This window comes from Petromyzon marinus, chromosome 60 (assembly GCF_048934315.1).
Source record: "Petromyzon marinus isolate PM22_M1 ecotype Great Lakes invasive population chromosome 60, UKy_Petmar_22M1.pri1.0, whole genome shotgun sequence".
In the NCBI taxonomy this organism is placed as follows: Eukaryota; Metazoa; Chordata; class Hyperoartia; order Petromyzontiformes; family Petromyzontidae; genus Petromyzon; species Petromyzon marinus.
This window is the reverse complement of record NC_133726.1, coordinates 1,427,895-1,437,551: the sequence shown is the minus strand read 5'-3', so window position 1 is coordinate 1,437,551 and position 9,657 is coordinate 1,427,895. Positions and strand designations below refer to the sequence as shown.

General features: G+C 59.2%; 1 protein-coding gene across 3 annotated transcripts in view; it reads right to left on the bottom strand.

The window, feature by feature from the left end:
• Positions 1–476: 476 nt before the first annotated feature.
• MAP3K4 (mitogen-activated protein kinase kinase kinase 4) overlaps positions 477–9,657 on the bottom strand; it is an 81,613-nt gene continuing 72,432 nt past the window's right edge. For all 3 annotated transcript variants that reach the window (XM_076053245.1, XM_076053244.1, XM_076053243.1), the window contains exons 25-28: positions 8,803–8,925; positions 8,093–8,199; positions 5,833–6,012; positions 477–5,491 (exon numbers count right to left, since the gene is read on the bottom strand). In XM_076053245.1, coding sequence (XP_075909360.1) covers positions 5,465–5,491; positions 5,833–6,012; positions 8,093–8,199; positions 8,803–8,925 — 437 coding nt within the window. In that variant the 3' untranslated portion in view covers positions 477–5,464. The remainder of the gene's footprint in view (positions 5,492–5,832; positions 6,013–8,092; positions 8,200–8,802; positions 8,926–9,657) is intronic.

Sequence of the window (9,657 nt, the reverse complement as noted above, 5' to 3'; positions counted from 1 at the left end):
TCAATGATTGCAATGGTGTCAGGCACAGGTACCTTGGTGAACAGAGAGACTACATCGAAACTGACAAGCAAATCATCCGGAGACAGTGAGATGTCCTTGATTAGAGAACCCAAGTGAGCTAAGTACAGCTGAGGTAGTCTACCGTTTAGAAGCAGCCTGCATCAGCAGCTGGCCTCCTACCTTACATAACCTCTTGTCGCAGTAGCTCTTTCTCCTTCGTCAGCAGTTCCCCTGCTGTGTTGATCTCACCTGATGATGATTGCTTGTATTGCGATCTACCTACTACGTGACTTCATAGTCTTAGCTTGGCGGCCTGGGCCAACTTGAGCAGGGCGGGGCGTCGCCTCAGCGCAGTCACAGCAACGGTCGGCCAGCACGCGGTGTCGCGGGGTCGCCATTGGGACGCGCCCAGTGGCGGCTCGCAGACGCCCGACGACGACGCGGCAGGCAAAAGAGCGAGTCCACGAGGGCGGGGAGAAAACAACGACTCGTAGCTTTTATCATGAATTGCACTTGAATTGTGGTAATACAGAGAGGCATGGAAGCTTCCCCGACCCCTCGTCCGCTGCCGGCACCGGCCCATCCCGCAGCACGACGCTCGGCGGCGGCGGTGCGGGGCGCGGCAATGCGCGCGCCCCGGCTAAAGCGGCGGCGACCGCGCAACGCCGCACGGAGTACCCTGCAGAGTCTAACAATGAACACTTAATCGCTAACTTCCTGTACACGACGGTGGCGACGTCGGACGCCGCCGCCCCCCCCCCCTCCCCACGGGTCCAAGGCGTTTGCCCGCGGCGGTGACGGGGGTACCGGGACGGGGACACGCGCGCGGCCTGTGGCGAGCGGGTGAGCTGCCCCACGCCCACGGTGGGTGTTCGAGACGCCGGCACCGCGCGGGGCCCTCGTCTCTGCGGACGCCGTGGCCTCGGTCGCGCCGCTCCATCGCGGGGCGCTTGCCCGACATGAGTAACCGCGGCGGCGGCGGAGGCCGCGGTAAATTAAACAACAACAAAAAAACGATAACAGATTGAGGAGGTTGTTTTCACGCGGCTGGGTCACCGGGCGTGGGTTTGGTTGTGAAGGCACGATCGCTGGGAGGTATTTTATATATTTAGATTTTTTTTTGTCCTCTGAGATAAAGCTTTCGGGGGGGGGGGAGATCAGAAAACAAAACTAAAACCACCCCCCCCCCCTGCGCCCGCCAAAAAAAGAAGTGAAACGCTGGCACGCAGAGAGAGAGACGTTGCGCTGCTTACTCGCTCGCCCACAGCCGCCGGTGCATGCCGCCGGCCTTGCCTAGACCACCAGCTCACGGGAGCTCAACACGTGGCCGTCCGGCGTCGCTCCGAGCACGAGAGACCTACATTTTATATCTTACACAACAACAACAACAATCATTGTCATCATCGGTTACGTATTTCTCTTCTTCGTTATGCTTCTTATTTTAAATCTTTTTTTTACATTACCAATCGAAGGTATAATTTTTGTTGTAAAAATTTATCTGGCCATTACAAACAGCACCCCCTCCCACCCACCCCCCCCCCCCCCCGTAAAATTATTCTCGCGCTGCGTCGACCGACAATTCCAAACTCTACGACCATGTTAAAACGAATGCTTATACACCACAACTAAAGTCAGCGCTGTGCGCGCGGGAGGGCGGAAACGGGTGTCGGGAATGGACGGCCGATCCCAGGCAGTGGATTGATATTTTACTTCATGCCAAGCGATGAGATTCGGGTGTATACATTTGAGCTCTTCTGCCTCGGAAACTTCGCCACGATTTTGGACATTTTGTCACGGCGGCGTCTTCTCGGCGACGGCGTCGTCGCCGGCGTGCGACGACGCTTCCGGCGGGAGGCCCTGCTAAGATTTCGCAGTCGGGGGAAGGCGACGTTGCTGCTGTGTGCGAGATCCTCTAGCCGAGTCATTCGCGGGTCATTTTTTTTTTTGCAGCACTGGGATATTTGTTTGGCCGATAGCGGTTACACCGTTGTGGTTCCGACTCAATAGATTTCCTTCGCTCAGAGTGGACGCCGGTCAAGCTCGCGGCCCAACACAGCCAACCACACCCCTTCCCCGCACCGAGCGAGCACCCACACAGCGATCGCAGCAGCAGCGGCGGCAGCAGCGGCAGCAGCGGCAGCAGCAGCAGCAGCAGCAGCGCCCGTCGATTCAAGTTTCATCGCGAAAACGCAGACAGTGATTCCGACGTCACAGCACGCACGCGGGGCGAGGAGTTCGCGAGCCCGCGTCGCCATCCTTCATCGAACCTTCCCGGGGGTTAGGGCCGCGTGACGACGTGGACCCACGCGTGTCGTCAAATTGCCGACTAACGGATCGCCCCGGGGGCTTCGTCGCCCACACGGTCGTCGAGGGTCTCGACCTGTGGAGGGTGGGGTGGTGGTGGTGGAGACGACAGCTCTCGTGCGCACAGCGGGAGGGAGAGACTCGGGGTGGCTCCTCCACGGACGGGGTCCACACGCCCGCCCCCCCCCCCCCAACGGGGAGCGGCAAACCGAGCCGCTCGCGAAGCCGCGCCGCTCAAAATCCGCGCCCCGCCCGCTGCTCCGTCCGTCCGTCCGGCGCAAGCAAACGAGGACGGCTGCGTAAAGCATCCCAAGCACAGACGAACCAACCCCACCGGCTCCTATTTTACATCGCCGGGGTTCATTACGGGAACATTTCTCGCTTCAGCTTTGTCCGCAATAGGCCACGGATCTGTTTAGCGACGGCGGCAGGGGCAGCAGCGGCAGCCGGCGTTCCAGGGCGTGCGTGGATCGCGGGGGGGGGGGGGCGGGGGGTCGCCTCGTGGGGGGCCCCTGACATCCGTTTTTCTTGTGCCCACGGGACCCCGCCCGACCCGCATCCGGACTTTCGGTTTCACTCGTCCCCAAGCCGCGGACGGTCGCTCGGTAAAATAAAATAAAAAAATAATGAGTCGCTAAAATGCAAATCCGAGGCCTGGTCTGGCAGCGAACGCTTTGTGCACTCCTCACGGCACGGCGCTTCGGCGCACGCGGTCGAGCAAATCCGCGCGCGGCTGGTAAACGTCGTCAGCAGCAGCAGCAGCATCAACAAACAACAACAAACAACAACAAACACCGCCACGAGTCATCATTTACAGGCGTGGAGGTTGTGCAGCGATGGAACCGAGTGGCTGAGGAAAGGAGAGAGAGGAGGGGCGTCTCAGTGTGGGAGTGATGATCTGTGGGCGACAGCTGGGATGGCACGGGGGGGGGGGGGGCGGGAGGTAGACACTGGGAGCCTGCATCGACCAAACGTCCCCACACCCCCCCCCCCTCACCAGCAGCTCAGGTGGGGGGCTAGGTCTAAGTAGCATGGAGGGAGAGGAGGGAGGGGAGGGAGAGGAGGGAGGGGAGGGAGGGGAGGGAGAGAGAAGGGAGGGAGGAGGGAGAGGAGGGAGAGGGGAGGGAGAGGAGGGAGGGGAGGGAGAGGAGGGAGGGGAGGGAGAGAGGAGGGAGGGGAGGGAGGGGAGGGAGAGAGAAGGGAGGGAGGAGGGAGAGGTGGGAGGGGAGGGAGGGAGGGGAGGGAGAGGAGGGAGAGAGGAGGGAGAGGAGGGAGGGGAGGGAGGGGAGGGAAGGGAGGGAGGAGGGAGAGGAGGGAGAGAGGAGGGAGAGGAGGGAGGGGAGGGAGAGAGGGGAGGGAGGGGAGGGAGGGGAGGGAGAGGAGGGAGGGGAGGGAGAGGAGGGAGAGAGAGGGGAAGGGAGGGAGAGGAGGGAGAGGAGGGAGGGGAGGGAGGGAGAGGAGGGAGAGAGGCGGCTGTGGTTTTAGACTCACAGAGAGCTTTACGAGGGGGCACGTTGAGGTAGAGAACAGGGAGATGATGGGGGGGGGGCTGGGTAGATGACGTAATACTTCCCTTTGGGGGGGGCTAGGGTGTGGGGTGTGCGAGCTTTGCTAACAGCGCTTGCCCCAGCAGTCTGTTAAGGTTATACGGGGGATCTTTGTCTTTTGTCTTCATGCGTGCGTGTGTGTGTGTACGCGTGTGTACACGTGGCCTCAAGGTGCACATGGCCTGGCACAAGCGTTGTGGTGACGTCACCGCCACTTAGTGGCGAATGGCGGTTGTTGTTGTACGCGTGTGTGCATGTGCGTGTGTGTGTGCGTGTGTGCGTGTGTGTGTACGTGTGTGTGTGCGTGTACGTGTGCGTACGAGTGTGTGTGTGTACGTGTGTGTGTGTACGTGTGTGTGTGTGCGTGCGCACGTGTGTGTGTACGTGTGTGCGTGTGTGTGTACGTGTGTGTGTGTGTGTGCGTGTGTGTGTGCGTGCGTGTGTGTGTGTACGTGTGTGTGTGTGCGTGTGTGTGTACGTGTGTGTGTGTGTGTGTACGTGTGTGTACGTGTGTGTGTGTGCGTGTGTGTGTACGTGTGTGCGTGTGTGTGTACGTGTGTGTGTGTGTGTACGTGTGTGTGTGTGTACGTGTGTGTGCGTGTGTGTGTACGTGTGTGTGTGTACGTGTGTGTGTGCGTGTGTGTGTGTGTACGTGTGTGTGTGTGCGTGTGTGTGCGTGCGTACGAGTGTGGCAACGGCGCCGCGTGCTGCTGCCCGCTTGGCGTCGCGAGCCACTTGGGCACCACGGTGTCGACATAGAGAGAGAGAGAGAGGGCGACCGGAACACGCAACCATTATTTACAATTCGCGTGCTGCACGAGGGACGGGGGTGTGGAGAGAGACAGCGGTGGCGACGGCCGGGACCCAACACCGCCGATTCTTCCATCGGGACCGCGACGCCGGGACCCCTGGGGGTCATTCGCCGGATCGCGGCCGAAGGGCGAGTGGGGGCGGCTCGCCCCGGGCCAACGACCGACGAGAGCGACGTACGTCCGGGTCGGTCGCGACAGCGGGCCCGGCGGCGTGCGACGTCCCGGCACCCCCCGGGTCCCGGCGGCGAGCCGGAACGACGAGGAGCCCCCGGGGGGGGGGGGACGCTCGGCACCGTCGCTCGCGGCGACGCTCGGCACCGCCGCGCTCTCACGTAGGCACCGTGCCGCGGCGGTCCGCGCCGCCCCTCCCGGCTCTCCCTTGTGCCGCCGCCGCCGCCGCCGTCGGCTCGCCGGGCCCCGTCCCGCTCCAGGAGCGCCGGTGCCGCGCCGGCGGTACCAACCGCGGCGGCGGCGACGTGGGGCAGACGCGCGCCGCTCGAGAGTCCGGTAGCCCCCACCGCACTCCCCGCGTCTCACAACGGTCCTCACCGCCGCCCCCGGCGACGCTCGGCGGCGCTGCGCTCGCGAACCGCCGCGGGAGACGCGACCGGCGCCACGGTCCGGTCGGGGGGGGTGAGAGACTCCTCCCCTCGTGGCACCGAGGGGAGGAGTCGGCGATGACGAGGGGGGGGGGAGGGGGGAGGGACGAGCTGTCCGGCGGTGGCGCCGCGTGCCGGAGGTCGCCGCAGGTCGCCGGAGGTCACGCGGGGTTAAGGCCACGGTTGGCGTTGACCGATCCGCTCAGATTTCATCCTGATCCAAGCAGACCTGGGGTGAGGGTGAGGGAGTCAGGGTGAGGGAGAGGGAGTGAGGGTGAGGGAGTATGCAGGGAGACTGTGACCACTGCGGTGCCCAGCTGGCTGGCCGTGCGTGTGTGCGTTTGTGTGTGCGTTTGTGTGTGCATGTGTGTGTGTGCGTGTGTGTGTGTGCGTGTGTGTGTGCGTTTGTGTGTGTGTGTGCGTGTGTGCGTGTGTGCGTGCGTGTGCGTTTGTGTGTGTGTGCGTGTGCGTTTGTGTGTGTGTGCGTGTGCGTGTGTGTGCGTGTGTTTGTGTGCGTGTGCGTGTGTGCGTGTGCCTTTCTCTGCGTAGTAGTAGTATTAGCGTGCGCACCTTGACAAAGGCGTGGTCCAGCAGCTGGCTGGCTGTGCAGCGGTCGCTGGGGTCGCTCTCGAGGCAGAGAGCCAGGAAGTCACGCCCCTCGGGGCTCAGCCGCTCGGGCAGCGGCGGCTTGTGGCCCATGCCCACGCGGTACATGATCTGGAAGTTGTGCTCGTACTCGTGCCAAGGCCGCTGCGCACACGCACGCACGCGCACGCGCGCACACGCACGCACACGCACGCACACACACACACACGCGCGCACACGCATGCACACGCACGCACGCACACACACGCACGCACACGCACGCACACACGCACCGCATAGTCCAACGTCGTCACCACCGTCCGTCACGGCATCATCGTCATCCCTTCCTTCACCTCATTCCGTTCATCGCTCAAAGCCTCACCTCTTCTCTGTTATCCATGCACTGAACACTGCATCATGGACTCAACACTACCCATAGACTCAACACTGCCCATACACTCAACACTGCCCATAGACTCAACACTGCCCATAGACTCAACACTGCCCATGGACTCAACACTGCACCATCGATTCAACACTGCCCATAGACTCAACAATGCCCATAGACTCAACACTACCCATAAACTCAACACTACCCATAGACTCAACACTGCCCATAGACTCAACACTGCCCATAGACTCAACACTGCACCATAGACTCAACACTGCCCATGGACTCAACACTGCCCGTAGACTTAACACCGCCCATAGACTCAACATTTCCCATAGACTCAACATTTCCAATAGACTCAACACTGCCCACGGACTCAACACTGCACCATAGACTCAACACTACACATCGACTAGCATTGCCCATAGACTCAATACTGCCCACAGACTCAACACTGCCCTCGGACTCCACCTGCTCCGTCTACATGGGATCGATGGTTTCCCCGTAGTATGCTTAGGTTTTCTCCCACATGTTAAACATTAATTAATTGTCCCGAAAACATCTTAATGTCCATAATGCAGGTTTTTTTGGGGTTAGATCTTAACCCAAAAAAAACCTGATTTATGGACATTAAGATTTTTCAGGACAATTAATTAATGTTTAACATGTGGGAGAAAACCTAAGCATACGAGGGGGAAACAATCGATCCCATGTAGATGGAGCAGGTGGAGTCCACATTTTCCTTGTACCGCCTTCTCCTGTTACAGCCAGCCTACCGCGTGTTAAACTGACACCTCAATGTACAGAGGTCGCACTCATTACACACAAAGTGCCTGCCACAGAGTAACCACAAAACCTCGCCGATGTCGTCAAGCAGCATAAACCATCATCACGCAGCAGCGGCGGCAGCTTTCGGCTAGGCCATCGAATAAAGACGGTCACCACATCGCGCACTTTCAGATGCACTTCTGCGGCCGTCTGGAACGCTCTACCTTCCCATATCAGGCAGCTACTTAAGCTACACACTTTTAAATCATCATCTAGATCAGACATGGGCAAAGTACGGCCCGTTGGGCTTTTTAATCCGGCCCGCCGAACTTGTCCAAATATTATTATTAAATTAAATTTTACCTTTCTCCTGTAATGGCCCCATTTCCCCATTAGATGGCGCACTTTGACCGGGAGTTACATGTTTTTGTATTAAATTTTGATTTAAAGCTTTCGTGACTGCAGTAATTCATATTCTTAGTTCTTTCGGTAAAGTCACGTTGAAGGGAAACAATAAAAATAATAAAATATATAATATATTTGTTTAATATTTATTTTATTGTTTCCCTTCAACATGACTTTACCGAAAGAACTAAGAATATGTTTTTGTATTGTTCATGTTCGTGCAATTTGTTAAATTGCCTTGCAAATAAATGCTTTGCTACCTGTTGAAGGCCAAATCCTTTCACGTAATGATTTTTAACACGTCATTTATATTAAGTTCACACAAACACTCCGTCCGTCTGTTCCTGGCCCGGCCCCTCTGTCAAATTTTAGAACCCATTGTGGCCCGTGAGTCAAAACATTTGCCCACCCCTGATCTAGATTGACAAAGTAATTTCTTTAAAACTGCTTTTTGTCTTTAGTTTGTTGTCCTTACGCACCTCGATTAGCGCGGTTGGCTACGTACGACGCCAATGAAGAAGTTCAACGTGCACACGCACACACACACACACACAACGGGGAGACGCACGGCCACGGCATGGCGCTGTCCGTCCACCCGCTCATGCGCTCACAGCAGCACTTGTCCCTGACCGTGCGCGTAGGCCTAGACCGGGAACCTTGTCGCCTTTGCCTCGGCCTCACCTTCCCCGTCGCCATCTCGATGAGGACGCAGCCCAGGCTCCAGATGTCGGCCGCTCGGCCGTGACCTTCGCCCCGTGCCCGCGTGATCACTTCCGGGGCCATGTACGCTGCACAAGGAACAAAGATCCCCCGTGTAGCCTTTAACAGACTGTCGGGGCAAGTGCTGTTAGCGAGTAGCAACGATGAAGGCCGGCACGGCACACGAGGGGGCGGGTGGCCAACGCCAAGTCCGGCCGCCTTTGTCTCCCCAGTGGCGATGTTTACACGCCGCACCAGGTACCCAATTGAGGCTGAGTCGACCTAGGGGAGGGCCAGGACCGGTTCAGGCAATCGTCACTGGTGTTGCCGTGAGCGGGAATCGGAACTCGGGGCGCCGAGTTCGTAGCGCAGCGTCAGCGCTAACCGCTACGCTACATGCACACGGCAGCAGCAGCATCGTCGTCATCATCATCAGCCGTGGTCTCTCCACTGCTGGATGAAGGCCTCCCCCCCCCTTTGCCCACGGTCGCGCGACGACGAGCGGACCCCCCCCCCCTCCTCCCCCACCGCTCCGTATGGATGACGGACGTCGTTTCGGGCGAACGCCCTCCTTCAGCTGCCACTCCGTCTCAAGACTCGATGTGCGGTCTCTCGACACCACGTAGGGTGTTGCGTCGCTGCGGCCGCGTGTGTGCCGGTGTGACCCATCCCCGTGGCCGTCGCCCGCTCACCGGCTGTGCCGAGCGTGCTGTTCACCTCCCCGGGCATCGTCTGTGAGATGTTCTTCAGCTTCACCGAGCACCCAAAGTCTCCCAGCTTGATGTGCCCCGTCGACGTCAGGAAGATGTTCGCTCCTAGCGACGGAGGGGAAATTGAAAAAAAGCAAAAGCCATCCGGCGCTCAGCTGCAGGGCAAAGAACGGCAAAGGCGCAGCCCTCGCAAGCGCTCGCTCGCTCACGCCGCCGCCGCCGCCGCCGCCGTCGCCGGAAGGGGCCTCCGGGAGAGGGGCGCCGGAGAGAGCCCCCCACCGAGAGAGGGCGTTCGGGCAACTCTTTCATGTTGGTCAGGAGGAGGTAGCGGCGATTAAAACGATACAAAATATAAACTATTTTGTATTTTGCCAGGTCAGGGCCCCCCGCTGGGCTGTGCAACTCTTTACCAGAAGCGACCTGGCTACCACGAATGATAGCTCAACGAAGTGGCCCATTTCATCATCGTCATCGTAGAAATTTAAAGCGGCAGACAAACACTCCAAACGCGTGCGACGTCGCGCTGGAGGGCCTTGCGTCACAACGGCGTCGGAATGGCGTCACAACGGCGTCACAACGGCATCTGAATGGCATCACAACGGCGTTGTAATGGCGTCACAACGGCATCGGAATGGCGTCACAACGGCGTCTGAATGGCGTCACAACGGCGTCATAACGGCGTTGTAATGGTGTCACAATGGCGTCGGAATGGCGTCACAAAGGCGTCTGAATGGCGTCACAACGGCGTCACAACGGCGTCTGAATGGCGTCACAACGGCGTTGGAAAGGCGTCACAACGGCGTCGGAAAGGCGTTACAACGGCGTCGGAATGGCATC